This window comes from Nilaparvata lugens, chromosome 4 (assembly GCF_014356525.2).
Source record: "Nilaparvata lugens isolate BPH chromosome 4, ASM1435652v1, whole genome shotgun sequence".
Classification (NCBI taxonomy): Eukaryota; Metazoa; Arthropoda; class Insecta; order Hemiptera; family Delphacidae; genus Nilaparvata; species Nilaparvata lugens.
This window is the reverse complement of record NC_052507.1, coordinates 20,572,395-20,591,572: the sequence shown is the minus strand read 5'-3', so window position 1 is coordinate 20,591,572 and position 19,178 is coordinate 20,572,395. Positions and strand designations below refer to the sequence as shown.

At 35.4% G+C, this 19,178-nt stretch overlaps 1 protein-coding gene and 1 non-coding gene across 2 annotated transcripts in view; one reads left to right on the top strand and one right to left on the bottom strand.

Annotated features, from left to right (window-relative positions):
* Positions 1–18,119, top strand: part of LOC111047219 (trace amine-associated receptor 8c) — a 52,481-nt gene extending 34,362 nt beyond the window's left edge. The window contains exons 4-7 of the mRNA XM_039426902.1: positions 3,674–3,967; positions 11,456–11,584; positions 14,961–15,086; positions 16,115–18,119. Coding sequence (XP_039282836.1) covers positions 3,674–3,967; positions 11,456–11,584; positions 14,961–15,086; positions 16,115–16,396 — 831 coding nt within the window. The 3' untranslated portion in view covers positions 16,397–18,119. The remainder of the gene's footprint in view (positions 1–3,673; positions 3,968–11,455; positions 11,585–14,960; positions 15,087–16,114) is intronic.
* Positions 1,513–1,585, bottom strand: Trnar-ucu. The gene has a single exon. It is a non-coding gene; the product is annotated as a tRNA-Arg (tRNA).
* Positions 18,120–19,178: the final 1,059 nt, after the last annotated feature.

The window sequence follows — 19,178 nt, the reverse complement described above, 5'->3', positions numbered from 1 at the left end:
TGCTAAGCTCAGTGCTCAATATCAGCATGTGAGATGGTCTGATCACCAATTCAGGTGACATGAACAGTGAACAATGGTCTCCACCTTCCAATGGATATCAATTAATCGAGAGGATTGTACTAATTCAATGCTCATCGCCCACAATTTCGACGCATGGAAATCGAGTTGAGCATTCGATGAACTTGTAACTTGAAAAAATAGATTCTTCCAGAAACGTTTACATCAAATTTATGCCAGTTTCGAACACTTCAACTCTCATTTCGTTCATCCTCAGATACTATTCACTATTCTACAAAGTAATTTCAGTTGCTGTGAATTATATTGGTTGCATATTGATTGCATGAATAATTGAGCTTAGTGGTTATCTTATATGGAATTTGCTTCTCACCTCCGAAGCATTTCATATTTTCTAGATCACTACAACTAGTACAACTGTATCCCAATATTAAATTAATTTTTCCATCTATTCGTGAACTCTAGTTTTGAAAAACTCTTGATAATGCTATCACTGTTCTATCAACATACTGATTATTCATTGTAACGATGCATCGTTGTATAGATTTATCATTGTAACAATGTATCATTGTATTGTGGTATAGTCTCAAATATATGAGCCAAATAAATGATTTATTCATGTATGGGTTTCATTGGCAAAGAACCAATTTATCCATATATCTTTTTGGGTGATGTGCCCTATAATCTAATGTTTCTCAACGAGCTTGAGAAACCAAACGCTTGAATAAATAAAATAATAAAGTTTTATATAGAACGTTAAATAAAAGTTTCATGTATTATTTCTCTATATTTATTAACGTTATCTCTGAAGAGTAAATAATCATGAAATTTTTTTCTACAATTATCATACAAAACAGTAAAATACAACGAAACTAGTCGTTGTAATATTTTAAAGTTTTTAATAATAAAGGGTACTACAAGTTTTCATATTGTTTTAATTGATTTTTACAAAAGTAGCCCATATAAGTGAAGTGTTTTATAAAATAGTAGCAATACAAAATAGCGTTTTTATAAAATAGTCATGAGAATCATTACTTCAGATATTAAATTTGCTTGAATATTACAGTCTTTTGTCAGCGATGTCGATGAACCACTCTACTACAACTATAAGCAATACTATTTTGTTGTTTGATAATAAACCAACCTGCATTATTGTGAATTGCATCCATCGGAATGCCAGCTTGGATGAAAAAATAATCACTCATATTACCAAGCTATGTTAAAGTTATAAAAAATAACCGGTGATTTACCATCGAATCAATCCAGCTATAGAACAATAATAATGTACATTGCATGATAATATTGTTATATTATTAGTATTCCAAATCATGTGAACTAGAATAACTGGGATAAAAATTTAATTAAGTGTTGTAGAAAATATGTCATTTAATAATGAATGGTATGTAACTACGGAAGCGAGATTAATAATTATTATTCACACTTGAAATTCTATCTGTTAATTTCCTCACTCGTATATTCTCACGGTTAAAAAAAATCCATCCCTGGTGGGGATCGAACCCACGACCTTTGGATTAGAAGTCCAACGCGCTATCCTCTGCGCTACAGGGACTTTGACAATCATGAATTATCGCATAATTCAATCATTAAACCGATTTTGTCAACTCCGACTCAGCGTTGCCTCTGACCTCAAAATGTGAGGGAGAGGAGATAAAGTAAATGCGATAGTTCAAAACTATCTATGTTCAAACTATATCCACTATGGTGTGAATACTGTCAGAATAAAAACATCAATGCTCTCCATTCATCCAATGCTGACACTCGAAAGGGAATCTTGATACACTGAATACGTACACAATAAGCGATGTTTTTGAATTCTTGTAAACAAAGTTCATAATCAAACAAAACTTGAATCAATTACAGATATAATCAATATAAGTTAGTTTTTCATAATTATTCTGATCTCACGTTTGGGCAATCAAACGGAACAAACATGAATTCCATAAATGCTAAGGGCTAAGCAGATATAGGTGCTTCTAGAATTCAATTCCAAAGTATTTCGGAGGAAGATAAAAATGTTGCTAATTAATTATTGCTAAGCTGCCATGTGTCCAAGGCAGGTTTTATTATTTATCGCAGCTCAGCTCAGGATGTCTGGATGAATTTATTCATTTCTTACTCCGTAATTCCACTGTCTACGAATAAAATGTTCAGCTAGTTTCTAATGCCAGAGGCGGTAATGAAGGAGCGCAGTAGCAGTACCGGTAGCCGACTGTCGAAGCAATAAACTTTGCGTATCTTGTTCTACATCATGCAAAATTTTAACTTTATTATCCTGGCGCTGAAGCAAACAGCACTACCATCAAAGTGGGATGAGGCAGGACAAAAACTCATAAAACATCCTTCCAAATGAAAATTTGAATTCTAAATAATACATACAATGTGAATTATTGCTCTGATGCTGCTCCAAACTACATGGACTACTGTAGCCGGATAGTCGTGTAAGAGGATCATGATTATTGAGTACGTACGCTCATTCCAATTAAAAACAAATTATTCATGATCGTATATTCTTTGTACGGAGGAAGACAAAATAATATTATACCGTAGACAAAATTAATAGACGAATAATAGAATAGCCTCTCTATTCAACATCATTATACAACCTATTTAATTAAACACTCCATCTTTTCTCTATGATCAGACCTATACTTTGCAAGGAGAGGTTTATAAGGTTCATCATCATTCATCATTATGTGGCACTACAACCCTATAGTCGAGTTTTGGCCTGCTCTACAATCAGTCTCTATTTCTCTCTATCCTGTGCAGTCGTCTTCCATCGTCGTATTCCCAGCTCTCTCAAGTCCTTCTCCAGTTCATCCAGCCATCTGAGTTTAGGGCGTCCCACTATTCTTCTTCCTTGTACTGTGCAGTACAATACATTCTTTGGTGCAGGTATATAAGGTTGACAATTCTAAATTCGGCATAACAGACGTTGCAAACATTTTTTCAAAACAATAAGTGGATGCAAGGCGCCTAGTCCTCAGGTTATTTGTATTCAAAACTCTGCGGAAACTCTGTTGAATTTGAGAAAAATTGAGTAAGATTCTCAAAAACGAATGGACGTGAGAAATCGGCTTCAATGTGGATCCAGACCCGTCGATGTCTGTTCTCGGCAAATCTTGCATGGAAAAAAAGTAAATTCGTATGGCTTTTGATGGTGGGGAGTCCCTTGCGGGAAGGTCCCACCGCCTGAATTTAAGCCGTTAATGGGCCTTACGACTGTCATACTTTAGCCGGGACCGACAGTTTATCTTGCATGGAAATTATCATTTAATGGATTCTAACACAACAGCTCCGTGACGTAATATACTATTTCTTCACTGGAGCAGAAAAGTAGCTCTTCCACATTATTTTTATGAAGTCCAGCGGTAGCCAGCGTTGGCAGACCACCTATCCACACACAGGAGCTGGTCGACATTGGACTTCATTGAGTCAGCATGTAGATGCGGCAAACAAGTATATCATTGCATCGCACCACGTATACATAACCATGTATAAATAACGATAACCATAACCATGTATAAATAACTATTTTGTCATCCTGATCAATTTATTCTTATATTATATCAATGTTTTGTGTTGTGATAGCATTGGTAATCATGCAGTAAATCCTGTACTGTGTCAGTGACTGTTGCAGGGCTGCATGGCGCTGCTGAGCTTGGCGCTGATTGGCTCGCTGACGGTGTTCTCAGCGATTGTGCTGCCACGTGGCGGCTACTACTTCAACCTGAGCGGGCTGGCCGCCTGCGACCCGTTCTACCGGCGACCCAGCTTCCGCATCCTGGCCGCATGCCTCTTCTACTTCCCCACCACCATGATGCTCATGTACTGCTACGGCTCGGCGTTCCACGTCAACAAACTGCGACTCAAACGCACCGTCTGCTCGGTGGTCGCCGTGCCTGACGAAATCGCTGGCACCAACTTGGAGAAGGTAAGCCTCAACAACAACCCCTCCTTATCAGAGCCGTTGCATGATTGCATCGTTAACATTACTGCTCTTGAACAAATTGTAACACAATACTCTAGTACTTGCATAGAGTACTCTAGTATCCCAGACAGTGTAGGCTTTTCATAAGGTTCATTGCATGATCTTAAAACTCCCAGTTACGTCCTTCATCTATTTCTGATTCTGTTTATGACATCATGTCAATTTCCAGAAACTCTAGACAGTCAAGTTATAGACGATCAAACGCTAAAGTGCGTGAGTGACTCTTGGATCTGACTGTAATATATTGTACTATTCTCATGTCAAAAACGATTCCCAACTCGCAACCTAATTTCTAATATCATTATTTTCACGCTACTTGATATTACTGAGCAAGAACTTCATTCATTTTGTCATTATTTTTTCAACAGTCATCAGACTCACCATTTCATGTTTAAGAATATAGCTGGTAAGTAGAGGCGGGCGTAGCGATTCTGCTAACTGGTCATAGCTTCAAAATCATCACTCTTCAATCTTCAAGACATTCCATTACTTAGTTCTAAGATATTATACATATAAAAAACTAGTTCAACTTATATTGCCATGATACAAAATACTGAGTTGGGTACCCAGAGACCCCACATGAGCACTCACGTTCGGATAACAGGCCTGAGTATTGGAGTGTTGAAATGTTGATTATTGCATTTCCAAAATTGTTGTACAATTATCAATGACAGTCATTGAATCCCTCATATAAGAGCCTTAATGAATGGTTAGTGTTCCTATATTTGAAGCCTTCATTTATATTTTCTTTAAAAAGAAGTGTTCCAATCATGTACTGGGAATCTCAAAACAAGATTAATGAGAGTTATTGCCAGGAAACCTTCAACCATCATATAGTATTACGACATATATGGAATATATCTTTCCAATCAATCATGACGGTTCTTCACCTATAGGTGGAAATCTTGACAGATCTACCAAAATCTTCGAAGAATAGAATGAGGTGCTCAATAATATTCTTCCTGATGCATGTTCGGCACAACTGATGATTTACATGAACTACTGTATAAGAGAATTTTAAGAGCCCATTATATGGAGAGCTCCATTTATTTATACAGCTCAATTATTTAGATAGATTACATGATAATTGAATCAATGTGATGATAGTTACCAAATTCTTCTTCATACTTCTAGCCAGAACTGCCAATTGTAAACGTGATGTTTAGTGAGCTTTGCAGATTCTCAATCCATTTCAAATTATCATTTTCACTATAGTTGATATTAAGTACTGGTGAAATTTGAGTTGAGTTTTCTATTGAAAGCGAAAGAATATTCATAAGAATCTACACCTAGAATTGTTAAGCCGATGTCAAAAATTTATAGAGATTGAATTCTTTTTAATTTCTATCTAGAAAGCTTGCGTAGCTGAGATACACAATTCAACCGAGAATAAAATCAATATTATCATTGTATATATTCAATAATCTCACCTTATTATTGTCGAAACATCATTATTGCAAATTGAAGATTTTTGGATCTCAAAAGATTCTGCAACCAAAATCCTTTTGGAAGACGAACGACTTCATTCGAGATTCATTTCCCACTCTCACCTGAATGAGAATATTATTTTATCCCTTTTCTCTGAACTGGAAGCTATTTATCACGCTGCTTACTCGTCTCATCCGAATAGGAAATTGAAGTATTTTCCATCCTACAGCGGAGGAGTTGTAAAACGTCATTTCACAGATTCTTTGATGAGATTCCCGCTACTAAACTCCTCAGTCCTGACATTTTAAAACTCCTCTGATATGAATTTTTCCATAAATATTTGAACAACTGTCATATTCATTCATCGAGTGGGTATAACTGTACGCCTGCATATCATTCCTATTAATCTGATATTAATTTGTATTTCAATCAATCGATCAATAATTTTATTCAATTAAACACAAAATACAAAGAAAAATCACAATTGAAAATAAGTTTCTGATGAAATACAAAAACAGGCTCTATGGTGGGGTGTTCTGGAAAGAAAAAAGGAGGAAAAATACCCAGCCAACTATGGTTTCCCTCATTTAATAGGTAGGTAGAGGGTATAAAACTAAGGAATGAATGGTGAAGAGGAGCGGAAAAGGGAAGAAATGGAGAAGGCAGGTAAAAGAGAGGAATCGTTACCGTTATTGAACAGGCTAACTGTATTTTTTAATGGTAATAGTGTGGATAAAATTATTGGTCGTGATTTTTGATATGAAGTGGTGGTAGTATAGATATTTCCAAAATATACTCCATGATAATATATTTTATTGGTTAGCCTGTGAAGAGATACAAATCACTGGCATTAACTCCATCAATAAGGAGCCTATATTCTAGTACAGTGATTAACACAGCATACTACTCAAAATTTGAATTAATAACAAAACAAAACCGATTTTCTCCCACTACTTCAGTATTTCTCCTATTCATAAAAATTCTCAAGAACATTAGGGGAAAGCTATGCCAAGACCCACACTTTTTTCTGTAGAGATTAAACGATGTTTTACACAGAAAAGTGTTTTTTCTCTCTCACACCAATATTATTCCCAGGGAAAATTGAATCATTGGAAAAATGGGAAGCAAACATGGAAATAGTATAACAATAACATCTGGCCATTCATGTGGTTTGAATTCACAGCATCCTTGTAAGACGAAAACACAATTTTCACGCTGTGCTTGCTAGATTCTCCAGATTACAGTCTGGATTTTGAAATCTCTCATACAAGAATAATGTTTCTGAAACATAGATTACCATATCGTGGCTTATCCAGTAGCCAGAATAACTTCAGCTCAGATTTCACCACAGTGAAGTAGTGGACTGTCAAGAATTAGGTCACGCTAAACCAAGCGTGGTCCCTTCTCTAGGACTGTGAGCCACATCACATCGGTGGCCCCTATCCACATCTCTGTATCACACAATCTCCGTTTAGCCAGCTATTGGTGATTGTTTAGAAGATGTGAGTCCCGAGCTGACAGTCCTCCCTCTATTTACTGTAGAGGATTAGTATTGAAGTGTCCTGTTTATTCAACAACACCAGCAGCTACTTCCAATCGACATTACTTGATGCACTTGCTCCAGTAATCAATCTACTCCTTTTTCAGAATTAGAAGTTGAACATACATACTTATCAGATAAGTATTATTATTTGGATATGCCTGATCCATGAATCACAGTAGAATCGTCTAATAGTTATGATAGTTCTTTTGAACATTCAAGTCTGATATGCAGAGAAAGATATCAGCATTGACTATTTTTATCCTATTTCTGTAATAATTGAAATGTTGAATTTCAATTTGAATGTATAATATCAGGAGTAATTTTGAAAAATATGGAAAAGATAAGTGTACAATTGATAAAATAAATGATATGAGTAAAAACATAATATGAAATTTACAGCATTGCTACGTTTTTTGAAGGAATTTAGAGTTGTAATATTTTCAAATTTCATCTAATTTCTTCAGATTGCATAAATATTATTGATTGGTGCATTCGACAGTATCCATTTTCTTGTGCTACAAGTACCTGATCCAATTTTGTTTTGGGAAAGTTTGGGTTGAACTCAATCTGCACTACTGAACTACTTGCATCATATTTCGATAGAAAGTTCATAGTTTGTTCGATTCTTGCTCTCAGTGGCTGTCACTGAAAACTAGTTTGTAACATCTATCTGCAACTGGCAATTCAGTTCTCTTCAGCTTCTGTTGATTTGTTCAAGATACCAGCATAGAGAAATATTATAATATAATGTGATATTATGTGAGATAACACTTTTCGTGCAATGTTTCTGAGGTATTGTGGGATTCATAGATACATAAGGAAGTTTGACTTCCCAAAGATCCTCTAAGTTCTGATGTACTTCATGAAAATTTTTCCGAAAAAACGCTAAATTTCTGTTCCTTTCTCAGTATTTTTATTGCTTGTCGAATCCAAACAACAAACACAGAAATCTTCATCACTCATTCTAAATATTTTCCTCAGAAGATCAAATTTCGGTTTATGTTTCAAAAACGGTTGATACCTCACTGTTTCTTCAATAGAATTTGAGATGCATTTTATTTTTATTTTTATTTTTTTTGAAGTGTAGTTCATGGATCACAGACATGCTACTGAGTTGCTGGCGGTGAAAATGATGTATTGGAGGAGGTACTCGGATTTGACTATCAGATGATAAAGTGAGAAATGAAGTTATAAGAGAATGAATGAATAAGAAAGGAACAATTCTAATTAATATAGGTAAGAACCACGTAGAATGATACGGCCACCTTATACGAATGGGTACAAAGAGGATACCATTGAAGGAATTTGTCTGGACTCCAATCCATCATCTGAAACGAGGTAGGTCGTGAAAAATATGGATGGTAAATGTTCGACAGAAAATGGAGAATTTAAAAATTCCCACTTCCCAATAAAATACCTCTCTGGTTGACTCTTGTGGCACTCAATCATGATTATAATTCAATATGCTTTTGTGCAACCAGGCATCAGAATATAAGATGGATCTGGAAATTATTGATTTGAATTATACTTGCCAAAGCTGTGATTAAAATATTTTAATTGTGATATTCATCCTTGAATTAGTTATTATATGATAAGCTATTAACCAATTATGAGAATAATAAGGAGAATTACTTCAGTTGATTTGTTGTGAGGAAAATCGGGTAGAAGTTTTCCAAGAGGGAAGTGCTCTCAATGACGTGTGCACTCACTTGGGTAGTGAATAACAAAAGCTAGCAGAGGCGGGGTGAATATAAAATTCCAGCTGACACAAGAAAGGATGGCTTTGTGAAGAAGAATCTGTTGTCATCAGGGATGAATGAAAGCATCACAAGTCCTTTCCAGAACCATGTGAGTAGCGACAGTACAGCGTACTTCTTCAAAATGCTTTAGAAGTCTTACGAAGACCGACATTATTAGAGGTTTCTCAGTACATTGTTAATGAAGATATTTCCAATACCAAAGTATTATAAGTAAAGGATCTTCGATATCCGATATAACATATACTTTAATGCCTATTCTTTATTGTAATCATTCTTAGATTCAAAGTTATAAGTCCCCAAGCTTTCAAACAAGATTCTATGATGTCACAGATTATCAATAATGACCTAATTTCCAATACAGTTTACACAAAAATAGGTTGGAAAAAGAATAGATTTTTTATTACCAGTGGAATTGGTATGTAGTTAATTAGATCTAACGATGTCTGCTAATCCGACAATAACTGTATCCATTAATGAATATATTTTTAAGAGTCTCAAACATTTATTTTCATTTGAATAATGCATTGTCAAGAGGTCATACAATATTTGTCAATTAATATCATAGGAAATGGGAATCTCTCTGACTTATACAGGAAAAAACATTTGATTGATCATAATTGAGTTGAGTAGGCTACTATTCTTAACCAACTATAATAAGCTGTGTGGATCAATCCATTAATATTAGAATATTGATATCCATCAAGATAGATTAGTAGGTGGACTCAGTTAAGTGGAAAGTACTACCTATTAACTACCAGCTTTCAATCTACTGAAGTTCTGTAAATAATTCTAGGTAGCTAAGAGGCTACAAGTGATTCTATGAAACTAGGAATGAACGGATGAGCTAACTTGCCTCCTGATGCTAGTATCACATACATCTGTGCATGTCAGGGAGATAATGGCGAAATGCTGGCATTTGGGATGTCAGTGGCATGTGGCAAGCTCTGTGAACTGGATAGAATGCGAATGAAAATCCTATTCCAAGCAGAAGCTGTGCCTGTGAAGTAATGAGCGTCACTCATATACTACGTCCAGACACTGTAGTACTCATATTGCCTGAAAGGTTAAAATGATCATGAATTTCATATTCTATTGAAAGATATCCCCCAAATTTTCCCCAAGAATCAAAAATCTCTCATCAATCATTTATTGGCGGTTATTGGTGTCTTTGAGAACAATGTTTCTACTACAATAAGTTTGAATAACTCAACTATAACAAATCTTGAACAAATTTTCCAAGCGACATTTAATACGTAACGAAATGGAAATGTCGAGCCTCATTCCATTAAATGGGGAGCTTTTCTGGAATGTATCACAAATACGTAAAAAGGTGTTATATCCGGTTGATGGATTTTGATAGGATGGAACAATTGTAAAAGAAAGTGTTATTGTAAAAGTCAAGAATAATCAAAGTAGTAGTTCGGAAATCGCATTGCGGTTTTTGTATAGCCGTTACAAATAGTTGTTTTTCATAGAATTACAAATTACAAAGTAAATTCTTTGTTCCTTTTCAAGCGAATTTTCTCTATTGATCAGGAAGCACTATTCGAGAATGGAGCGTCGAATTTGAACAGCCGATCTTTTGTAGTGGAGAATCACTTTGACTTTTGCAATGTTGGAGGACATCCGGCCAGCACCGACCTCCAAGTCAGTTTACTCGCCGCAGACAAACAGTGTTCCCTGTCTTGTCCCTCTGACTTGCCCCCTGTCTTGCCCCTCTGACTTGCCCCCTATCTTGCCCCTTGTCATGCCCTCTGCTTTGCTCCCTGCCTTGTGCTTTTGCTGAGCGTTCGATTCTTCAGAGTGGAAGAAAGTGGGACCGTGGGGCGAATGAGACCAATTCAAAGAGATACTAAAACGGCAAAACAACAAAAGCTGTCTCTCGCCAGTAAATAGCCTTCGGCAGGCGAATAGCCTTGCTGGGTCAATTGTCCCCTGTTGGCTGTTTCAATACACAGTCTCTCGGTCCCCAGTTTCCGGTTTCCAGCGGCAGACAACGCGATGCATATAAACTGGAGATCTGTTGATACAAAAGAAGCTCCAACAGCACATTTCACTATTCACTTCCCACATCCGAAAACTCAAATAGTTTATTGCAATTCGTCGCTTCAAGCGATTGAGATGATGAAATCATTATTTTCTTTCATCCCTTATCTAACAATAAATAGCAATTTGTGCAGTACCCTAATACTTTGAACAGGATCAAATAGGAAATTTCCCGTAATTTGTGTACTGTTTAACAAACTCGAGACTGAAGACTGAATAGTAACAAAATTCAGCACCGAGATTGTATATTATGTCAGTTCTTCTACACTTTTTCGTCTATCTTGGGTTGGGGGAACAACTCTAATAATAATGATATATGTTCCATACTTTCATCAAATAAGCGGCAGAACTCTGACTTACAGTGAAAGTTTGAAATTTAAGAGGAACAAAAGTAACTTAAGTAAATGAGATTACCTACTTATAATAATGCAATGGAGCTAAGATTTTATTGCATGAGAGTTTTTATTATCATTTAATATTTTAAGCAGTCATGGAGAAGAATCTCACTATTTAAACCAATGTAATATGGTCCATGTGTGGTTCTCCGTTCTCGAATAAAATCAAACTCAATTGCCAGATATTCTCAATTTTTCTGCATAATGATGTATCGAAGAATAGAGATAATCTCATGATGACTATTTTGATGTTTCATAGTTGATTGCCCACGAGAGGCGATTGAGCAGAAGCGCCAGTCGAACGATGGCGGCCATGTCTCTGGGCTTCATCGTCATGGTCACACCGTGGACCATTCAAGAAGTGGTTGTCGCTTGTACAGGATCAAAGGTCAGTGCAACACCATTGTTTTTGTTCATATTGGATCATACATCCATGTATTGAATTAATTCATAGAATAAACCAACTTATTATGAATTTGTAATGAGTTTGATGAAACATATTTTTAGATGACAAACTTCAAAGCCTTGAAATCTTCATATTTTCAAATGCTCAGCAGCAGATGCATTGCTAATTGAATAGAAACGTAGAGGAATTTTATATTTCTGTGACATCCATTCATAAAATATCAAGTCTTTCCAGTTGTGGTACAATACAATATTGTGGTGGAGTTCTTTTGTAGTGTCGTGTGCTCACTTGAATAATGATCGCTGGAATGCATCTCATGGAAGCGTCTCGAGTTAGAGTTCAAAATAACTAACTATAGCTCTTTGGAATTAATATAATATCATAAATTGATAATAATCATTGATCAAGAATGAATACTCGAGTTGATATTATTGGGGAGTCGAGCTCTGTTAGAAAATACGAAGAGACATGGTTAAATAGAATAGAGTGTCTTCCCATCTTATAACTTGACAAAGTTTGTACATAATGTCCACTACAATGCACTCAATACCTCTAATGTATTCTGAGTGCATTGGCCTACTCTATCTATTGATCTATTTTAACTTTCCTGGACAAACAGTGTAACAGCGATTGAGCCGGCAATGTCCTGAGTAATTTTGAAAATGTTTTCATCACTAACTTTTCATTTGTGATAAACTTTCTTCGAGGAGAGCTGTAGGAGCTGTGATATAGCTAATTTGATAAAAAACAAATTTAATTGAACAGAAGCTATCTGTGGACACAGATGGCTCTTTATGGATGAAAAGTTTTCCCAGCGGGTAAGATATTTTTTCCAAAACTGGAAGGAAAAAACGATAAAGCATAGGAAAGTAGCTAGACGCTGAAAAAGAGCAGTCGAATATGAAATTCACATTTCTTCATACAAAGTAGAAAATTGCCGGATAGTAAATTGTCGAGTTGGCAAAATATGTATACTGGTGCCAAGCATAATATCTCCATCTGAATGAACTGTATAAATTGGTAATTTGATAATAGTTATTAAAAAGAAATCAACGGTTATATAATAATATTACCAATATGAAACAATCATATAGGAGATTGATAGTGATAGTTAATTTTTGTCACTCAACTCAAACAAACCTTTCTCACTGCGACTAAAAAATAATCAATCACTTCTTTATAAAGCATGATCTGGATTAATTCATCCTCATCTCCATGACTTGAGGTATCAATCAACTAATGTATTATTTCTATTGACTCCCAACAATCAATGCAGACCGACAAAATTGTAGCTTGCAGCCCACATATGAGATAAATATGGACATGAGCACTCAAACAGATTGGATGCATTAGACGACCATTGATAACGATTGTGCTTCGATGCAATGAGTCTATTGACAGTGATAGAGTCTATTGACATTTTCATGAGTAGCCAGTACTGCGATTAAACTGTTATGAGATACTCAAGAGCAACATGGATCTGTTCAGCACAGCTATATCCCCAATTATATGAAAGGCATAGTTTCGAACTTAACGCCAGTTTTATTGTTACAATAGACTCCTTACTTCACTCTCATAGTTCTTAATGAATGATATTACAGGACTTGCATGCACCATATTACTAGTATAAGGATTTTCAGAATTATTATCAACTGTTCCTTACTTTCCTAAATCTGTAAAATCTATTCTCGTCTGTTAAGAAGGTTTCAGTATTGGAATTAAATGGAAAAATTATTTCACAATGCCGCCCAGAGACAAGACATTAGGGGAAGGGAAAAAACGATGAGTAGACCGGATGAATGATGCTACAATTTGGATCCAAACCAAAGTGGAAGACATTATTCAGGACGGGAAACGAATCGTTGTATTTAACTGTGAAGGTGGATAGTTTGTTCACGGGGTGAATTTCTAGAAAGCATCACCTTTCCGGTAACAAAAGAAGAGTCTCTCGTTGAACATCTAATTGCTTTCGAGTAGCTGGGAGCTACACAACGAACAATCATTTATAATTGTTTTGTGAGGTACAGAGGACATGGAGTTTTACGTCATTTTTTATTCAGTGTTGGGCATTTCTATCTGTTATTCAGTTGTCTGAATCAGTTAATCTTTTATTCAGTTTATTTCAATAATTGACCCTAGCTCGCTCTGTTATTCAGGTGTTCTATCCTCACGGTACCTTCAAAATATGTGGTTTTTTATTCAGCGTTGGGCATTTCTATCTGTTATTCAGTTGTCTGAATCAGTTAATCTTTTATTCAGTTTATTTCAATAATTGACCTTAGCTCGCTCTGTTATTCAGGTGTTCTATCCTTACAGTACCTTCCAAATGTGGTTATTATTGTTTTGATCACTATAAATTGCTAGATGAGATTTTTCCACACTGTAGATACGATGACGTATAAAACGTAATATCAGCTTTTCCAGTTTATACGGGCCACTAACAAACATCCATCTTCAGTTCTAATTAGCAAGAAGCCTTCAAATTACTTCTTATTGTAACAGTTGAAATCAATAAATGTAGAATAGATACATCGGTTAAAATAATATTATCACGACCATCTGTATTTATAAACGATTTTCACGAGTTTTCTTAGCCAAAAAACTTGTTTTGCCTTGAAACGAAGAGACCTTCAATCATGAACCAATCAGAATCGTTAACCCAACATCGATCATCTGTAGCCGGTGTAATTATGATTCTCACAGTTGATGATCTGTGCTTGAGTAATGAGATGAGGGACGATACGAATCAATTTTTAAGTGAATGGAAATAATCCACCGATGCAGAGGTAGCATATCAAAGATGTGACACTCCAAACCACTGACCACTGGGATAAGCCGACTCGCCATGGGTTTCATTATTAATTTCTCACAGCGGTAGACTTCATTGTTACTCATACGAGTAGGCCTACCGGTATTTGCCGCTCTAATGATAGAGATTTTATAATAATAATTGATTGCAGATTAAAAACTACCTGGATGAACCAGTAGATTAGAGAATAACGAGTTCTATTCTCTCTTACGCGAAATAAAACCTGAAGCTAGCCTTTGGAAAAATCTGGAACTAAAATTAGGTGTTCACACCACTCTTACTGATTCTAAATATCAGGAAATTAATTATTAATTATCATTGTTATTATGTTTCTAAATACAGTAATACGAGATGGAAATAATACCGTTAATACGAAACTTGCAACTGACAATTCGCAACCTGTCACTTACACTAAGATGAAGTGTATGTGGTTTGTGAATTCGAGCAGTGATCCTTCTCGGTTCAACCTTGTAAACTTTCATTGAGGTTTTTATTTGAAGATTGAGTACTTTCTTCCTTAATCACAATTGCTTTTTCTCTTTTCCGCAGATGCCACCCGCTTTGGATTTCATTATCACTTGGCTAGCTCTGAGTAACAGTTTTTGGAATCCGTTTCTCTACTGGCTACTCAACAACCACTTCAGAAGGATAAGCAGGGAGCTCTTCATGTCGAAGGTAAGTGAAACTCACAGTCACGATTCTTATCAAAAAATACCTTGCTCCTCTCCCAGTATTCCTCTACAACATTTTTTCATTCGTAACAATCAGCGTAGCTGCCCTGTGTTCATAAAAGAGTTTAATTAAATTTTAAAAATTATTAAATCAGAAAAACATCAACACACATTGGATCAACTATTCATATCAAGGTAGATGAGCATTTCCTCAATTTGAGATTTCAGATTGGATTGGTGGAATTTCGAGAGCTTATTTCGTTCTCATTTCCTCGTTAGAATTGAGCTCTTTAACATGAAATAGTTGTTGCAAATACAATTATTCTTCAAATCTCTTACCAATCTGGAGACATCAAATTAAATCATAAACCAAACACTAACTAAGAACATGACATCCTGAGTTCAGTAATGAGTCTTGAGAATAGTTCTTCCTTCTCATGAGAAATAAGATGGATATGGAGAAGCGGATATGAGGTGCAAAAAGTATTTTCATCATTTGATCAATAGGGTATTGAATGGAATATTCAAATATTTGATAGCATTGATTATTTTCTCAATGAATAAGGTATCATTATTCATATGATCCACAATGACACGAATCAAATGTGAGAGATATTGATTTTATCAATTTCCAATAACATACATGGAAATGATATTCTATCATTTACATTGTATCATAGTTACATCACAAACACTGAAGCTAACTAGCAAAGAAAAATTATTATTTTACTTGGGATATCACTTTCATTCCATTCCATTAAATTCTTTATTTTTGTGTTAAAATACTGGTCACACGTTTAAAAAATTCTTATCGAGTCTATCAAATTTCTAGTCTTATCGCAAGTGAAGTTACAACGATTTTTTGAATCTATATGCTGGAGAAGTATTTTCAACACAAATTTTCCTTGCATGATAACATTTTCTTGCATGAATTATTTATTCAGAGAATATAATAATTGGAATGAATAACTCTCATCAAGATTCTTCCCCAGCACTATTCATATTGAAATGATCATCGTAACCACCTTTCAGATTTTTTGCTGTCGACGTAAAAAGAGTTCGGGCGGCACTCCCACTCATCAGCATCAGCACCAGCATCAGCACTGCTGCCCGTCGGCGGGGAGCATCGCAATGACGGCGCCGCCCCCGAGGGCCGACTTCGAGGGCATGAGTGAGAAGCACTGGGGAGAAATCCTCGAGCGAACCGTGTCGTCCAACAGCCTCCAAGCCATGCAGAGGGTCTACCCACCTCACCCCCCTCATCCGCCGCCCCCACCAATGGCTGCCACCTTGCCACGGAGAGTTATGCATTAACACCTTGGTGAAAACTTGATGATATCGAAACTCAAGTACTCGGAATAATTTATTTGCCGTTGTAAATGTTTTATCTTTCGAATCACGAGGAAATCTTATTAATCGCATTTTCTCACATGCCAATCGGTGGTCAATGAATGTTTATTTGGTTTTTATGGGTGGGTGATCCTTACGAGTGGGTGAATCCTGACACCTAGCTAATAATTCTATGAAGGAAAAGGATTTCGTATGCCTTAATCAGTTGGCTACTTCTGCATGGAAGATCTTGCAGCCAAATATAAATCTGACATACATTTTTATTTTTTCACCGTTTGCAACGAATCGCAAAAGCCATAGTGTTCCGATGTATTTTATGGGAATACATTTGTATTTGAATTTGGAAAAAATAGATTCACAGTGTCTAGTCCACAAAGTGGACACAAATTGGACAACAAGATGTTTCAACCATTTCACTACAATGGAACAAATTAGAAACTTTCGCATTGGATTCTATTTCAATTATATCAAGAATATCAATTTGCTATCAAAAACCTAATTCTTATTCTAAAAGGACCGAATGTGATAAAAATCATAAGATTGGACAATGTATACAACATGACCAAAATTCAAGTTAACTAAGAATGACATTTTCAACTTCTAATATGAAGGTGGATGTAGACCTAGAAGTCTCTTCAATATTCACCAATAAAACTTGATCGCTTCTAATGAACGCACAATTCGAAAACTACTGTATTATCTGTCATGCAAATGAACTAATTCTCATGTTATACAGAATCACACTTCCTCGTTGAAGTACAACAGTTAATTGAAGAATTACTAATAAATTATGATGAAATTACAATTTGGAACTTCAAAGCTCTTGTCAATATTCACCTTACTATCATTGTCTTTCGACACAATAATTATCATCATTTTATGCTAGATCTTAATTTGAATAACAGTTGCCGTACTTCACTTATGGAAGACGTAACAGCATAATGAATTAAACTCAAAAAGGAGCAGGATCGATAATTATCAAAAATCAGGAGCTTCAAAGGCCTTTCAGTATGTTTCAACTTCATATTCTAATATTTAATGAGAAGGAGATAATGAGAGTGTGCTTCACTTCTCTGATATTGATGAAGTAGTCTTTTCAAAATTATGAAGACACTGACTAATATACTGTGATTATTCCTCATCTCTGTTACTTTGTAGTCGACTAAAATGTTGATTGATGTGATACTCAGACACTCATTGGAATATTCAAAAAGTCTGTCATAAAGACTAGATACCAAGGTATATTCTAGAATATTTCGTTCAACAGTTTTGATTGGAAAACGTAGTCTACAGTATGAAATTATTCAGGAGAAAGCTATCCATCCAATATTTATAAATTGTTTAAAATCAAACTTCAACTCTGATAAGAGATCGTAACAAGCCATATTGGATTATTGAAGAAAGCTCATACCTTCTCTATTGAATCGTCGTGACTTATTGAATAAATTTAAATTTTAAAATTATTTGTAATAAAATAGGAAGTTTTCACTAAAAAATGAAAATCAAATAAGGAACTTTTTCCAAGATATTAATAGCTCAATTCTCACGACACTTCCTTCAAATCATCTAATCATTGTAAAATTTTCCACGATAATGTACCATTTTAGAGCATCATTGTTATAACTAAAGAATAAATTTCTTTTGTAAATAAAAATTGTGATTGCGAATTAAAAATCGATTTTTCAAACAAATGAATTGATTGTAATCGAATTATTATTTATTCACACCTATTTTCTCATTATATTTCTATAAAATCTTTGGAGAAAAATTAGTTGAGTGAAGTGGAACTCCTCTATAAGAGTAGACTCCCCAAAGATATTGATATATGTCTTTGAAGTTGACGAAAGAGCTCTTCGGTTGTGAATTTCTTCATTCGATCAGAAGATAATAGTTTTATACAATCATCGACTGATTCAAAACTAGAGACCCCTTGGGTTGAAGAACTCGCTCATGAACTGTTGATCATGAGATCATCATTGATCTCTGAGATCCGCAACTTGTAATATTATAAAGTGTTCTGAGTTGGAGAGAACTACTATGGAGACAGCTAAAGATATATTTTACAAGTATGATATTACAGTAGTAGGTTCCATGGAGATCCTATTCCAATTGAAAAAACTTTCTGTCGCTTCGAAACTTTTGTCCGTTATCTTGGATCCGTCATATGGATCCAGCTTCATTCTCAATCCAACTTCATTTTCTCAAATGGGAAGGTAGTCATGTGATACATGATTCCGATACAGAACTTCAAAGGGAAATTGATGGCGAAACCCGCACATCGATATCTCATACCGGTTCAATGATCTCAACATTCTAAGGTACTAATAAATTATACAAAAATGAAATGAATGAGTACGGTACCTACACATTGAATAATCAAGTGTTAGTGAACACTTAGGCTAGGCACACACCAGTTAGTCAAGACAAGACAAGACACGTTTAGTCACAATACTTCACATTGTTGCTTATGACGCAACTCACACTGATTAGTCATTGCAATTAGACATGTCTTCATAAGCAACTGTGTGTATGTGAAGTATTGTGACTAACCGTGACTAGTCTTATCTTGACTGATCGGTGTACGCCCAGCCTAATAGTAGCTTCTACTCCCATTTTAACAGTTTGAACCAAGGTACCTAGAATTGATTCTAGGTTCATTGGTTTGAACAAAAATATTTTCATAGCAACTGCTTTCACAAGTAGTATTAATTACGTGTATGTTACAGACATGCAGACAGACGTTAAC